Source organism: Pipra filicauda, unplaced genomic scaffold, assembly GCF_003945595.2.
Source record: "Pipra filicauda isolate LSUMZ 115617 unplaced genomic scaffold, ASM394559v2 scaffold55_size4083901_pilon, whole genome shotgun sequence".
Taxonomy (NCBI): domain Eukaryota; kingdom Metazoa; phylum Chordata; class Aves; order Passeriformes; family Pipridae; genus Pipra; species Pipra filicauda.
In genome coordinates this window covers 3580488-3597212 of record NW_024104709.1, presented here as the reverse complement: position 1 = coordinate 3597212, position 16725 = coordinate 3580488, and the positions used below count along the sequence as shown (strand labels likewise).

Sequence of the window (16725 nt, the reverse complement as noted above, 5' to 3'; positions counted from 1 at the left end):
ACATTTTTGCCAGGGTGTCTCACTCAAGGATGTTGGGGATACTCACTCCCTCCTAGCAAGCTTGGAGGGAAAGAAAAAAAAAAAAAACAAACCAGGGGGAAAAAAACCCACACACAAAAGAAAAAAAGAAAAAAGAAAAAAAAGGAAAAAAAAAAAAGAGGAGACCCTGGAGCTACCCTCAGGCAGGCAAACCCTTTGCCACTGAGCAGCCTTCCAAGCAGCTTTTCTGTGGAAGCAGCTTGGAGGCTGAGGAATGTGGGGTCAGACAAGAGCTCAGTCACGGTGTATTCCCTGGCGGCTGCCCGGCATGGTGGCAGGCCGGCCCGCGTAATCGTTTCAGACGGAAAACCGTGGAAAACCACTCTCTGGTTAAGTCTGCATCATGCTGTTCCACCAATGGAAAAAATTGAACTGGAGGAGGGTGTGTAGCCTGCAGACAAAAATACATCCAGCCTCGCGCAGGATCTGTTTTTAGTTCCTAACGGCTCAGCGTTTTGAAGTGTTAGGCACAGTTTCCTGGCATGCCCAGGGCAGGGACAGTCCGTGTGTCTGCGTGTCCGTGTTCCCGTGGCAAGACTTGGGGCAGCCGGGAGTCAGCGCCCCATTCAGCTGAAGTCAGCGCTCGGGGGAAGGTAAGTAGGAGCGGGAAGTGGAACTGGAGACGGGGAAGGGGGATGTTGGGGGAGAACAGTCAGTTCTCTGCTCACCGGCTGCCAGCCAGACTTGGAGCACTGAAAGAAAAGCGGAGAAGAACTTGGGAAGCCTCTGAAACCCGAGGGCAGAGTGAGCCGCTGTGATGCCAGGACTTGCAGCCCCTGTGCTATCAGTGGCTGCACTCAAGATGAATGGTTTTCCTCTAGAAAAGAGTTCTTGGTGGTTATCTGTCAAACTCCATTAGCCTGAATTGCTAAATAAACCAGTGCTGGGATTATTTTACAGTTCTGCAATGACAAGGCTGGATTTTTTTTTTGAGGCAAAGTATGAGAAAGTATGATAGTACTATGGTTTCTGTAATGTTAAAGTGACCCTTCCAATACAGTATGTTGAATAATCCCTCAGAATCTTTTAATTTTTTTTTATTATTCTGTCTATTCTTGGTAACACTTAAAGTGATTTATGACAAATAGTGTAGCCAAGCAAGGGTGTTATGATGGCGTAGTGTTAGAGGAAAAAGTTTCAGTCAACATTACTACCAATACTGAACTGGGATGCTATGGAAAACCAAAGCTTCTGTATCTGGCAGAGGTAGGTCCTGCACAGGTTATCATCTTTCTATGTAGATTTTCAATACATAACTGTACACCACTTGTGAAAATGCTATGTTCTGTGGCACAGACAAAATAAAAAAGAGACAAATGCCCAAGAAATGGAGAAGTGTCTTTCACCCCTTCCCCCTTTTGGGTTTGTGTGGGTTTTTTTGTTTTGTTTTTCTTTCTTTGTTTGATTGGTTTTGTTGTTGTTGTTGTTGTGTTTTTGTTTATTGTTTGTTTGTTTGTTGGGGGGTTGTTTGTTTTTGGGGTTTTGTTTTTTTTTGTTGGTTTTTTTTTTTGGTTGGTTGGTTTTTGTTTTGTTTTTTGTTTGGGGTTTGGTTTTTTGGTTTGGTTTGGGGGGAGTTTTGTTTGTTTTGTTTTGTTTTGTTTTTTTAACAGGAGTGATTAATTGCTTGTGCAATGCAATCAAAGTTTGCAGCTTTGTTTATCCTTGTTGCTGATGTGGTCACTGAGTTAATTTTGTACCCTGGTGACTTCATTCTGGTAATCATACATTTCTTTCCCTTTAGGGTGGATGATTTGATAATGTTATTCAATATATAGCAAGTTACAATTTGGAAGAAAAGGCTGGAATTTTTTTTATCTGATCACCTTCAATGGGAGAAGGGTATCCATGTACCATGGAGGAGAGGACCCTCTGAATAGGGCACTCTGTAGCTCTGAAACTGCAAAGCAAATTTTTTAGTGGGGAAACATAATCCTTAGTGTACTCTTACTGTTCTTTTAATGTGTGAGTAACATGCTGGTACTACAGGGGTACAGGAAAGGAAGCCTTAAGCTGTGTTACTGCTGTAGAGCTCTTGGCATGCAAAAATCAAGATCTGCTTTCAATTTTCCAAGGAACTGTGTCTCAAGTTTACTTTCGGTGTCTAAATCCTAGATCCTCTGTCCTCTTCAGGAAGTCTCAGAGCCAAAGGTAGGAAAGCATTTACTTTGGAATCGACACCCTCGGGTGTTTATGAATGTGTAAACTGAGAGTAGAAAAGACCATCCCAAACATGACGCGGTTTCCCCCTCCCACTTGTGGAGTGGACTGTGTAATAGGTGACAGGCAGGAAGTCCAGCCCCTGTCCCTCAGCCTGAAACACACTGTTCTGCCAGTTGCTAATGGAAGTTTTTCTCTGGTGTCACGGTTAAGAGTTGGTCCGATAGACTTGGAATGTGTTGTGCCAAAAAGAACCTTTATGGGCAGAATGTGTTGATGTTCCTGTCTTGGATTGTTCATCCTTTCTACCATTTGCTTCTTGTTTTGGTAGGGTCTGTGGGGCTACTCAAGATATGGTGTTTTGAGCTGTATCCTAGTCCAAAAATAACCTTTCTCCTACCTTCACCAAAGCTGATGTTTGGGTGGGTATGCGTGAGAGAATATCCCCATAGCTACATACCAAGTATGGTTGTATTTGATATGATGAGGTGGTTATTACCAGAAAAGACAAGAAAGGAGAAAGGTAGATGTTCTTGGCAGAGCTTTGGGAATCCTGGTTTGACCAGAAAGCCCCAGTCTCCCCTCCTGTTGTTATCATAAGTGAGGAGGGCTGAGGCAGAGACCTCTTCAGGAGTTTGTCTAGGTGAAGATTTGAGCAGATTTGAGCTCAGTCTCCAAAATGTTGTTACTCCACAGCTCAGGGTGGGCAGTGATGCTGGAGCCCAGTTGTGGCTCCTTTCAGGCACACCATCCTCCCCATCTGAGGCCTCAGGCCTTGAAATCCCTTGAAAGCACCGTGTTAATCTGCATCAGGACCTGCCAGTATGCTTACAGCTGGAGTAGGTTGAGAAGAAAAGACCTTTCAGATCACTGAGTTCATTTCCCCTTCAAGGGCAGGAAATAGACCCTTTGACATATCAACTCTTTAACTACTGCAGCTACTGCATTGAGCAAAGATGTCAGCTGGCGCTCCTGGTGTTGTGTGTTTTTTGTTTTTTGTTTTTAACAAGCTTAATAGCTTTTATTTAAATGGATGTGCACTTTAGCCATTGTGTATAAATTCAATAACATTTACAAATGGTGAAATTTGTTTTTGCTGCCAAAGAAAAATAAGACCCTAGAGATTTAGATTATATCAACACTGGTGTAATATGATAAGGATCTTCAGGCTTGACTCAACCTTCCATATTGCACTAGCTTGAAAGCTATAAGGCTTAATTTAATTAAGCTACCAGTATCTTGGACCCAGAAGAATTGGGTTGAGTAAAAGAAGGAATCACATCCCAGGTAAGGGATGTGTAATTCCGTTGTGATATAACTATGATGCAGTATAGACCTGTTGGAATTAATGTTATTTTAAGAAAAGTAACCAGAAAAGGAGATTGTCCTTTTCTTGCTTCAACTGTGAAATTAGAAGTCCATATGCAATGTACTTATGAGTCACAGCATGAAAAGAATCGTCTGGGGTCATAATGGCTACTTATGTTTAATGAGAAAAACGATTGGCTTTAATTTGATCTGTAAGCTACCAAACAGTTTCTAATACTGGAAGCTAGAACTCTATAGAGACTAATGAGTCAGTGAGGAATTCTGTCTTTAAACTGAATTTTTAAGGCAAAATAGTCCTTTTTTTTTTTTAAATACAGGCATACTTGTGGTGTTTTGGTTTTTCATTCTTTGAATACAGTGATATATAATGCAAAGTATCTTGCCAAGAATACCACAGTATAATTATTATGGTATATTTTTATAATAGGAATGTGATTGAGATTGCAGGAATAAGAAATCTGCTTCTGATTTGTAGAAGCGTGTAACCAAACTGCGTAGTTCTAAAACATACAGTAAATTGTTTCCAGTAAGAAACTCCACATTTAATCCAGCTACAGTGTTGTGCTAACCTGCCCCCCTCATTAATTTCACATATCCGTCCATACACAGTCATGCAGGAAGGGGAGGGCAGGTTCACATTCTAGCATTATGTATTACTTTCAGATTAAAAGCCAGAGTAGATTAAAAGTCAATTAAAGCTTCAAACCTGCAATTCTGTATCCTTATAAGAATTCACAAAGCACAGTGATTCTTTTGAAAATTTATGAACACGTTAGTATCTGAAAGTTAGTTATATACAATTTCAAAGACTTTGTAACCTATTTAAAATTGACAGTGTTTTAACCATTAGGTGAAAGAGGATGTAAAAGTAGTTTGAGAGAAAGGGTAGGAATTGCTGAGGCAATTAAAACAAACAAAAAAACAACACAAAAGGCTTTTCCTGATGTGAAAACCCACTAGCGTAGTTGATGTACATCTAAACATGCAACATTTCTAACTTGATCTGCCATTAAAAGAAAACAGGTTGGTAATTTCATATTAACAAGGGGATTCTCTGTTTCCTTTTTTTTATTACTTTGAAATACTTTCAGATTCTCCACTACCTCAGCTCCTCTAATCCTGATGACAGTCTCTTGTGGTGCGCTTATGAGCCATGCACTCAGGGCAGCTGCGTATGTAAAGACCCTGGCACTGTGTTTTCTCCTCTCCATGCCTTCCTGCTCCACATGCGCAGTCCAGAGGTGCCATCACGACCCTGCTCTGTGATTGGGAGTCTTTACCTGCCCTTGTAGAAATACAATTTTTAAACACAGCAGAAAGCACATGACTCCTCTTGCTTCATCACTGGAGAGTAGTTGATGAGATACACTCTGCCCTTAATATATAAAGGGCCTCTGGAAAAGTAATTATGTCACTGCAGAGTGAGCTGAAGCTCTGCCTTTCTTTGGCAGATGTTTATACCCATGTGGATGGCTGTGAGGGACTGTGCCCAGTGGCAGGTTCTCCTGGTAGGAGTCCTATCCCCTCTTGAAAGGAACTGCACTGGTACGGGTAACAATCCTCTTGCTGGTGAAGAAAGTCTGAAGAGGTTGTGACATGTGGTTGCTGCTTAAGCTACAAGTGAAAAATAAAATTCTTGGCTAGTTTCTTTCTTTCTTTCTTTCCTCCCTCAAGAAAAGGCTTTCTTAAAACATTTAAACTGTGTCCTGGTGTGTCATTGTGAAGAACTAAGAAGATGGGGGTTGGTCTCTTCTCCCAGGTAACAGAGGAAATGGCCTCAGGCTGTGCCAAGGGACGTTTAGATTAGATATTGGAAAAAAAATTCTTCATTTGAAAGGTTGGTCAGGCATTGGAATAGGCTGCCCAGGGAAGTGATGGGATCACCATCCCTGGAAGTTCTCAAAAGGCATGTGGGTGTGACATTATGGTTTACTGGTGGACTTGTCAGTGATGGGTTAACAGTTCAACTCCATGATCTTAGAGAGATTTTCCAACCTTTGTGATTCTATGTGGATCTTATTTTATAGGGACAAGGCAGCTAGTTCTAGCTATTACCTATTTTTTTAGCTCTTAATCTAGCTATTTTTTAAATGCCTTTTCCTTGTTAATGATAGGAAGTTTTAAATTTAACCTCTTCTACTGTGCATGAAGATTTTTATTCCTGATAGCACTGGAGACTCTCATGAGTTCCTGCATTTCTTAATGAGCCTTCACTCAGTGGTGCCTGTTTGATGGGATGATGTTATCCTCCTCTAGACCAATCCATTCTGTTCTCTTTTTTTTTTTTCTTTTTGTCATTGTTTTTGCCACTTTTGCATGGATGCCATGTTTAGTAAAGTAAGAATCAACTTCCCTGTAAGTCTTCAGTAGTTTTGTGAGGAAGTTCAGCAGGGTTTAAATGGTTAATCGTAGATCACTTATTATTCAACTGCCAGTGAAGATTGGTTTTAACCAGCCATCCAGAGGAATTAAAGACATCAAAATACATCAGAGAGAGAGCTTCGGTACATGTGTTTGTCTCATGAGGGTAACTTTTTGATCCAGGCTAAAGTTTAACCTTGCTAGGATTGACGTTAGTTGAGCTTCTCTAATGTCCTGGATGGTGAGTCTCAGTCAGGGAAATCTGATGAACCTCCCTAGGAAGGGCATAGTCTCTTCCCTTTTAGTGACTGGTATATGACCACTGTCCGATGCTGACTGTGGCTGTGGAACATTCAGCCTGGCTCTGTGCTTGCTTCCCATCTAGAAGCTTGACATTTTCTGACCTGTAGTTTTAGAAAGTCTCAGCCTGGTTAGTGTGACTGTATGGGAAGCAGATGTCTGACAGTAGCAAAATTGTGTTTGGTATGTGTTCCCGCTGTAGCAGATGAAAGCAGTGCAGGAGCCCATATCCCTTTACTCAGATCTTCCACCAATTCATAATGCAATATTTCCTAGTTATATCTCATATGCAAACGTAGTACTGGGATATTATTGCTCTGATTCACTTTTGCTTGCAATATGGTTAGTGAGTCGTTTGTACACCTCTGAGAGATTAAGACTGGAAAGGAAAGCACCCCTGCAACTGCTGAGCACTACTTGTATGTGTGCTTACCTTAATCTTAGAAAGTAATTTTCTCATCTAACTTTCATAAAGCAGCCTAGCTGTGGTGGTAATAATTAGGGAGTATAGGTGGCAGGCGCTTCTCCGAAATGCCTGAGCTCATGTGTTTATTTTTGTAAGTAAAAAAAATCTGGGAGAACTTTACGTTGAGAAACCCCAAGGTGGGGAAATGCATTTTTAGCTCTAGGGTTATGACTGGTGTTAATGGTTGGGTGTGGTGGGGATGGTGGGATTCCCGGATTAGTATGTTTGCATAGCTGGGTTTTTTTGAATGTGTCAAGGGGAACCAGGGTGAAGACTGAAAACTTCTTTTTTAAGGAATGTGGTTATAATTGAAAGCAAATACACTCTTAATAGTCATCTTCAGGCACAGTGAGCTGCTTTCTAATTATGCTGATTATAATTGCTGAAAATATTCATAGAAACTGGTTTTGCTCACAAGAAGTATTCATCCCTCTGCATAGGAAGCAAGAAAAGCACCTTGTCTTCTGCAGTGATAGGTTACTGTGAGAAAAATAGTGGAAGCTGAACTCTCTGCCCTGCACTGTAATTTCCAGGGCTTCCACAGATCAATAGTGTAAAACACCATGAGTGTTTGGAGTGAGCACAACCAGAGTTTGTACGTGACCACCACCCAGGCCCTGTGTCACACTGCCTTTGGGTATAAGCTGGCTTGCTTTACTCCTGCTTCACCAATTGGAATTAGCAGAAATAAAATTGTTTCGCACAAATGTGAAGCAAGCAAAAGGCATGACAGCTGATTTCCAGGGTGATGGTCTTTGTACAGCTTCATAGATGCCCCAATGGGCTATCGCAGCGTGCGCGGATGTTGAGCCTATCATAGCTTTTTGGATGACCAGAATGCTGAGGAAAATCCCTTGGGGCTATTTCTATGGGATTTATTGACTGTTCTGTTGTAGTGCAGACTGATTCCTGCACAGACTGAGACACTGTTTTGTAGACATTGTACCCTGAGATAAATTTATTCGTTCATCCATTATGTGGCCTGTATATGGGATCAGACATGTACAATGGACCCTGGTAGCAGCAGCTCAAGCCTTAATGAATTGAATGTCTGTCTTTTGAGTTTCACAACAGCAGCTTGCTTACTACCTACTCTGTTAAAAGGATTACCTAACCATTGCACAATCACTATGGAGACCAGATGGTCTTTTTGCCTGTTTCTTTAGACAAATTGTATTTAGTGTTTCCTTATGAATAGATATAAGCCCTTCAAAGCCCCCTTGTTGAATGTACTTTCTGCTCCCAGATGAAGAATTCTGAACATAAACTCATTGCTTGTTTGTGGTCTGTGCCTCTTAGATATAGGAATGCAGTTTTGCTGGGTGTTCGCAATTTGTTCAGCAGCTTGGAGCTTAGGAAGTTTGTGTATTTTCTTCTGTTAACCTTGAATCAATAGTCTTTTGTTCAATCAAAGTTGTATATGACACTTTAAAAACTGTTTACATAAAGGAGTGCACTTAGCAGCATAGGCAAATCAATCCTGCAAGGCAAGCGTGTCATAAATAGCAACCTTCCAAATTGTTGGAGAGAATAAGCAAATTTAACAGATTTTTTTGAGTGTAAAATGAAAGTTCTGAGACTGATCTGTTTTATCAAATATCTTCGTGATAACAGCTGTGAATTTATCTTTATAGGTCTGTAGCATCTCTATCATGATATTCTTTTCTAAGTAATTTATTTGCTAACCTTTTTCTAGGCTTGCTGTTAAGACTGTTTTTGGTTCTAGTTTGCAACCTTTACCTTTGTTTTTGGTAAGGTTAGCAAAATACCTAGGTTACCAGTGAATTAATTTAAATATCTTCAAGGTTCTTATACAGTGAATAGCCACAAAAAGAGCAAAATCCGGCATGTTCAAATCAAGTAGGTAGTCAATTGAAAATGATGAAGAGTAGCCACGGAATTTAGGCAGAAAAGAATAATTTTGGTGGTAGTGTATTAAGAATGGTTTCTAGCTGTAATGCATTTTCCAAAACTGAGTCTAAGATGTTGTACAACTTCTTTCCTACTAATGTTTCAATCCCTACACTGCTGGTGTGTTCTGTGATCCAGCTTTGGTTCTTTTGCTGTGAGCTGCAGCCTTTGTGTGCCAAGCAAAGAGCCAATACTTTCAGAGTGTTAGGAAGAACTTGGGTCCTGTTACCTTTGAGTGTGTGCAATGCTTGGTGCTGCCTTTTTCTTGTTTTACTGGCAGATTTACTTAAAATCAGAAGAAACCTAAAGAGGGAGGTTGCTGGGTGGCTGCTGGAGTGAATTGCATGGTGGCCTTTTGCTGCAAAGGTCATAGTTGGAATCCAGGCATGGAGAAGGATAAACAGATGCTGTAGGACATTGCTCTGATCAGTTTGGTCCACATTGTAATGATCACTGCGCAATCCTGCCGACTGTAATTGGTCTTCCAAAACGAAAACTGGAGGGGGCTCAAAGTTTATCTTTACTTGTCAGTGAGAGGGGAGAAAGAAAGAATTAGAAAATAAGACACTTAGTGACTTATTTGTACTAATTCAATTCCAATTGATAAAGTATGTTTATAAAAACGTGTATCTTAAGTCCAGGAGTCCCCTTCACCAGCCTTCTCCGTTTGTAAACTCTGATTTTTTTTCTTATTCATTTTGCTTACAGTTGGAGTAAAATGTAAGTTCTATTTGACCGAAAACCTTTTTTTTGTCTGTTTGGTGTTTTCTAGGAAGGCTGCATGCAACTCATCCTGGGTTTGGCAAGCGTAGTAAATGGCCACGTAGACGATGCAGAGCATGCTAACTGCTAACCGCGCCCATGTTTGAGTGATCCTACAGGTTTGCTCTTTGTTTTATACTATACTTTTAATCTGTAAGTGCTCAGGGCTAGAAGTAGGGATGTCAAAACATACAAACCCTAGAAGATAAGAAGACTGTGCTTTCAGTGTGGCTTATTTTGATGAAATTTTAGTGAGGTGGCAATGTATTCTCCTACGGGTGATAGTCTGAGATCCAATGTGTAAAGCAGCATAGTGCCAGTGGAAAAAGTACATTAATGTTGTTTCTGTAAATTGCGAACAGTGGAGATTCACTCCGAGTAACAAAAGGAACAGAACAGTTTTTTTACTTTAGGGTGCACTTCATGTAGGTTTGAAATCTTCAGTCACCTCACTGGGGCAATGTAACTGCTCCGCTGTGTGCCATTCACTGTGAATTCTGTGAAAAGCTGAAGAGCGTTTTACTAAGTGAACTATCGAACTGCACTGTGCTGAATGAACATAATGCAGTTTTGTGCTGTAGTGGAAGATGAGGCTATTTGCTAACTGAGTTATTTTTTGTTTGATTTTTGGCATTTTTTTTTTTCCTTTCTCCTAGATTAACTCCATTTAAGCACAAAGCTGGGGTTTAGTGAACATTTTGTTGAGGCAACACTTGGTTGCACAGAAATCAGTCAAGCTAAAACTGCAATGGGCTTTCCTCCTGGCAGAAGGGATTTCTCTGAAAGTACAGTTCACTCTACATCTAAGTTATTATTATCTTGCTGTCTCCCTTTCATTATGCCGTTGTTCTTGGGAGCCAGAGATTTTGTAAGTTATAAGGACGTTGCCAAGTGTGTGGGTGGAGAAAGGTGTTGACATGATTTCAATGGAGTTAGATTCCAGCATTATAACAGCAGGGTAATGAACCATACAGAGAATAGACTTTCCTAGGCTGCCCTTAAAATAAGTTCAGTTATGAATTTAATGTTGTAAATGGCTATTTAATGGCTTTTCTTGAAACAATTGTTTCATGTCATTTTTTAAATAGACGTTTTCCTGTGTAAAGGGTAAAAATGGTCTGTTATTTTTTGCTCTGTCTTCTAACCATTGTTTCTAATGAAACTCTTCTTGGTTTAGTGGAAAATGGGGAATTCAGAAAGCCAATACAGTCTTCAGGGATCAAAAAGTCATGCTGCTGCTACAGCTGGTGCCAAGCAGAAGCCTTGCTCTCTGAAAATTCGCAGCATTCATGCTAAAGATGAAAAGTCTTGCTCTGTGCATGGATGGGGACATACCAGCAGTGGCTCAAACTACAAATCAAGGTCCCTTGCCAGAAGCTGCCTTTCACACTTCAAGAGTAGTCAGCCTTATTCATCCAGACTTAGTGACACTGTGATGAAGGTCCCCAAAAGCAATGCCCATGCCAAACACAGGACAAATGCCTCAGGGGACTACTGCCAAGGAAATAATGCAATGTTTTTGCCGGAGAATGGTTTCCACTATATTGGCCTTCAAGCTGGAAGTAATCATGCTGCCTCTCGAGAATGCAATGGCCACATTTTAAATTGCTATGGAAAGAATGAGAGTCTTGCATCAACCTCCCCATCAGAGGACAGGAAGAGTCCAAAAGTTCTCATTAAAACACTGGGGAAGCTGGACGGGTGCCTGAGGGTCGAGTTTCACAACAGCAACAACAGCAAGGTACCGACAGAGGAGTCCAGTGGACCAGTGCAGTTGCTGAGGTATTCACCTGCCTTGGAATCTAAGCCAAATAACCTGCTGGATGTCAGGAGGAACTCCAGTGCAGACTGTTCTTCAAGCCATCGTCTGTCACCTACTGATTCAAGGCTTCGATCTAGTAAAGGAAGCTCCCTCAGCTCCGAGTCTTCATGGTATGACTCTCTCTGGGGAAATGCTGGGGACATTAATGAGCTGGATGGTTCATATTTGACCAGGAGCACTCCGGATACAAGCATTCGAGCCAGTTTCCCAGCAAGCGAAAACAAGAAGTCCTTCAACCAAAGTTCATCTCTTTCCTCACTTCGAGATCTCTATAAGGATACAAATTTGGAAAGCACTCCTCCACCTGGGATCAGGCTGTCTGATGAGTATATTGGCACTCCTGGTAGCCTAAGCAATCGTGTCTCATTTGCCTCAGACATTGATGTTCCCTCCAGGGTAGAGCAGGGAAGTCCTGCACGTTACACCTCCTACACACTCCCATGCAGGAAGTCTAAGCCTCTCAGTGAAGATGCATCCAAGAAGGATACATTAAAAAACCGAATGCGACGCATCAGTGACTGGACAGGAAGTCTGTCAAGGAAGAAAAGGAAGCTGCAGGTATGTACAAACCCCAACCTAAATGTCTGAAAATTGGTTTGTAGATTCCTCTTATAAGCATAGCGATTGCATCATGTTTGTCTTTCTTGCAGGATAATTACTTGCTTATCTCTTTTAGTACTTTGCGGAATTCTGAAAAGTACTGCATCCCTGGTGCTGTCTGAAATGTCAACAGCAAGAAAAGATATATGTTTCTGTGTGCAATTTTCCCTTCTTAAGTTAACTCCAATCTTTGCAGCCTAATGTCTCAGTGAATTTGCTTTTGAAATCATTGCATTACTTAAAAAGTGCCTTGGGAGTTTTTAAGACTTCTTTTTGTTTCATCTATGAAAATATAACGCTATTATATATGTGTTATGAATCAGCATACATTGTCTAAAGAGTGTAGAAGGAGTAGTAGAAAGAGGACATTGTAACTATCTTTGCAGATATTCTCTGTCTGTGTTACTGGCTTCACCACTCACTGTGATTTCACTATTGGTCTGTCTCTAGCAAGGCAAGCAACTGTATTGACCAGAGCTGCTGGTTCTGCCTCCACCTCCTCTGAAGACATTGCATGGAGCAACCTCCTCCTCCCTGTGTGTCAGCTTAGTTAGCCACATGGAAAAGCTTGAGTTGCCATCTGGCTCACTGGGAGATGGTAGTGTGAAGAAGGAGATGGGAAGAGGGCAAGAGGGAGAGAAAGGACGTTTCCTAGAAGAATTGAAGACTAATCCCATTAATAGGACTTTAGAATGCCTCTGGTCAGGAATGAAATTCTCATCTCTAGCTGTAGGCCCCACAGTTGGGCTCTTTAAATACCAGACTGTGCCTGGACTCTGCACATGAGTTTGCAAGCTGAAATGGAGGGCACAGACCTATTTTTGTTTTGGTTTGGATCTTTTTTTTTTTTTATTTTATTTAATCTTCCTTAGTGTTTCTCATACAGGAACAGTGACTGTGCTTCCCTAAATGAAGGGTGCTCCCTTTCAGCAACATTGAGGAGGTTCTGGCCACTTCAGAAGTTAGCAGAGAGTGAAGGGAACACCCACTTCTTCAACTTAGGCAGCAGCTAAGCAGTAGATCATAATACATGCTTTATGGGGCATGTAGAGCAAACACTGTCTCCTGTGCTGGAAATTCAGACAAATGTTGTGCTTAACAAGCATCTGTCATTGCAATGTAAAACTCTATCAGACTCTTAGGCTCAGAAATGAGGTTTGCCAATGTGGATCCTAGGTAGCAGCTACAGAGCTGGGAAATGAAAATGAAAGCCATTTATTTGGATCACTTCTTTTATGAGTTGCTCCTCATGTGTTTTATCAGATGCTATCTTTTCACCTTCTTACTCAGCTATGAAAGAGAAGGCAGAAAAAACTGGAATCACGGAGGAGCCTCAGTGCTGTGTTCCAGGATTCTTCACTGGTTTCAACATCTCTAGCAGTTCTGGATTTTACTGCCAGGCTTTACATATGATTTCTGCATCCCAGACCTTTGCCATGTATTACTTAGTTATGACATTTTCAGAATGGTATTTGTGGTGTGCGATTCATAGCTGTTTTGAATTCACTGTGCAGTGAACTGGCTTCAGACACAGCAAGGAAGTTTGGCTGGCGAGATTACATCAAGCTTGAATCAGATTCTGGTAGAGGGAGAACAGCCCTAGCTCCAAAAATGGTGGTTTCTTAGAAAAAAGCATAGGAAATGGTTAGTCACTGATTTTAATCAGACAAGTATCCAGCAACAGGAAGGACAAGAGGGAAGTAGTGAATGTTTATAGTTTTGCAGTTCCTTGTGAGGCTTGGTCGGTTCCTTTCCATCTTGCATGCTTTGAGTAAACTGCTGTCTCTTCAGGGGTTTGCTGTGTTGTAATTTGGTAATGATGATACTCTCACTAGGCCCTTTGGCTTAAAAATGCAGAAATATCATGAGTGGTTATGATCTGTTAGATGGTTAGTCCTGTTTGCAGGACTGTTCATCTCAGCAACTGTGCCTTGCTCTGAACATTGTGTCCCTTCATCGTTACATTACTAAGAACTGAATATGAGTCACTTGGGCTGAACGTAGGTGAAAGCTGGAATATTTCCCTATAAGTGGGCCTAAGTGGTGGTGCTGGCTGGGTAGATAGTCCCTCCAGCTGCCCCAGTGGAAACAAGTCAGCCAAACTGCCTGCTTCATGGGGATGCAGGACCAGGAAGCACAGGTTTGGGATATTGAGACCAGACCCTTGACTCTTGAAAGGCAGTGGAATTTAATCCTTTTTGTGAATGAATTGCAACTTAAACACAGGTAGACTTTTCCCCATCTTGAAGGCTCTTTCCAAACCCTCTTACTCTGATGCTGGCTAACTGGCAGAGTAATTGTAGTCCCAGCCAGTTTTTTCTGATGTCAGTATTGCCTGTGACATTAGTTATTTTTCCCTATTAATTAATCTGTTACAATTTATTTAAAGGGAGAAATGATATCTTTATTTGGTCCAAATTTAGGGGGCTATGCAGACTCTCCTTGGTCTCCTGTGTTAAGATAGAAAGTCTGTTTCCTTTTCCTTCTGGCACCCTTCCTCTGCACCTGTTTTAAATCATCCATAAACAGATTTGCATATGGGATATTCCAGAGGAGTCCTTGGCTGTGCCCTGTCCACTTACTTGAATGTTTCCTTATGTCTGACTTGATCTGATATATCCTGGAATTCATAGAATCATAGAATCAACTGGGTTGGAAAAGACCTCCAAGATCAGCAAACCCCACCCTTGATCCAACACCGCCGTGGTTACTAGACCATGGCACTAAGTGCCATGTCCAGTCCCATTTTAAAAACCTGCAGGTACAGTGAATCCACCACTACCCTGGGCAGCCCATTCCAATGCCTGATTACCCTCTCTGTAAAAAATTTCTTCCTAATATCCAACCTAAACCTCCCCTGGCAGAGCTTAAGACTGTGCCCTCTTGTCTTACTGCTGGTTGCCTGGGAGAAGAGACCAACCCTTACCTGGCTACATCCTCATTTCAGGTAGTTGTAGAGAGTGATGAGGTCTCCCCTGAGCCTCCTCTTCTCCAGACTAAACAGCCCCAGCTCCCTCAGCCTCTCCTCACAGGACTTGTGCTCGAGTCCCTTCACCAGCCTCATTGCTCTTCTCCAGACCTGCTCCAGCACCTCAATATCCTTCCTGAACTGAGGGGCCCAGAACTGGACACAGTACTCCAGGTGTGGCCTCACCAGTGCTGAGTACAGGGGAAGAATCACTTCCCTTTGAGCTTGCCTTTCTAATAATGGTCTTGCATAAAGACTTGCAGTTCATTCTGTTCCATGACCCAGGTTTTATTGCATGAAGGTGTCCTAAAGTGTTCCCTCAATGCATCATGGATGCTCTACTGAAGAGCATGTCCTCATTTAGTTTAATCCATGCTGAAGTGGCATTGGGATGATGCTATATCACAATACACTATGTGTGAGCTGCAAGGTGTATGATGTGATGCATGTGAGACTTGTGGACAGAATTTAGGCAGACTTGCTGCACAGTCAGATACTGCTATAGGTGGTGGTGTAAACTCAGTATGTAACTCTATAACATGGAGAAAATTAGCAAATTCTGTGTAAAATGGAAATCCAGCCACCAGAAACAGCTACTGAAGAAAGTTCTTCAATGAACTCAAATAGCCTCTTTATAGGAGTCATATCTGAAATTTTATGACTTTATAAGCCAGAGCCCTTAAGTGGTAAAAAGAGAATGTAAAAGAAAAACACATTGAGTCAACCTCTTTATTTGACTTGAAAACTGGTATTAGATTCTCCTTTTAGCTGGGATCCTAAGAAATGTAGCAGGCTGCATTGTTTCCTATGCTGTTCTTTACAGATAATTATTACATGCGTCACTTTGTCTAATTGGTATCTTAGCCCCTTTAACTTTTGTATTATCTATAACTATTCCAGAGTATATCTCAAACATTGAGAGATCTCCTTAAATACAGCTAAGCAGAAACAGTGGTGGTTTTCTATCATCACTAGATGCAACAGAGGGAAAATGGGCAAAAAGTTGCCTGACAGGAAAACCACCAGGAGCAGCAACTTGGGTCAAACCTTTTCAGCGGTGACAGATACTGCTACAGTGACAGCCTCCCCAAGAACCAACAGAGACTGCCTGACTCTGCCAATTCAGTTCTTTAAGAAAAGAAAAATACAAGTGATGTTGTCATGGTGAAGTGGATTCGTTTTGGATCCTTTGTCCATTTACTTCCTCATTTCTACACTTTCTGTGTGTGTGGAGAAAACATAGGCTGTGGATAGTGGCTGTTCATGGACAGGTTGTATCCCACCCTTTCCATTAATGTTTGTTGTTCCAGTGGTGGGTCTTCACAGCAGACACCTTCTTATGTATGTGTCTTGTGTTGTTTCTCTTACTGGTGCTTTGGGACTGAAAGAAATACATATTCTTAATAAGCTGCATGCTAATGTTTTCTAGGGGACGCTAGCATTTCCTGGAGAATAGTCAAACAATTAAAATGCAGGAATTTGGCACACAAGTACAGTGACAGTAATTAAAACAAGGGTGGAGAAAGCTGTCAGTTTCTGACTGAACTGCAGATGGCCAGTGCAGTTGTATAATCCATGTTCTACAGTCACTTTGTGGCATTAACGCATTACATGCAGGATTATTTCCTGGTTTGCCACTCCCTGTGTCTATTTTCCTCCCTTTGCCATATAAAAAACAGCTAAACCATTGATGTTTAGAGAGTTACTCCTGGAGAACACTGGTTAGCACTCTGAAATAAGATTTGAGGAAGATGCTCCATTATCAGGAGAACTGGATCCTCATCACCAAACAGTGATCTGAAAAGCCAGACTTGAAGTTCAGTGCACTGTAAGGGAACATGGTTTTCAGTTCTAACTGGCTTTTGTGAGGCCACAGCTAGCAGTGTCCTGCTGCTTTAGAAGCGGCTTGTCTGGCATTGCTTGGGAGGGTGTACAATCCCACTGTTGTTCTTGGCCGTGTGGTGGAGGTCCTGATGCTATCAAAACACAGCACAGCTTTTCCGCTTCAGT

General features: G+C 41.6%; 1 protein-coding gene across 2 annotated transcripts in view; it reads left to right on the top strand.

Annotated features, from left to right (window-relative positions):
• The first annotated feature begins 9355 nt into the window (after window positions 1-9355).
• The window catches only part of TIAM2 (TIAM Rac1 associated GEF 2), a 91581-nt gene continuing 84211 nt past the window's right edge, over window positions 9356-16725 (top strand). For both annotated transcript variants that reach the window (XM_027716877.2, XM_027716875.2), the window contains exons 1-2: window positions 9356-9444; window positions 10503-11705. In XM_027716877.2, coding sequence (XP_027572678.2) covers window positions 10509-11705 — 1197 coding nt within the window. In that variant the 5' untranslated portion in view covers window positions 9356-9444; window positions 10503-10508. The remainder of the gene's footprint in view (window positions 9445-10502; window positions 11706-16725) is intronic.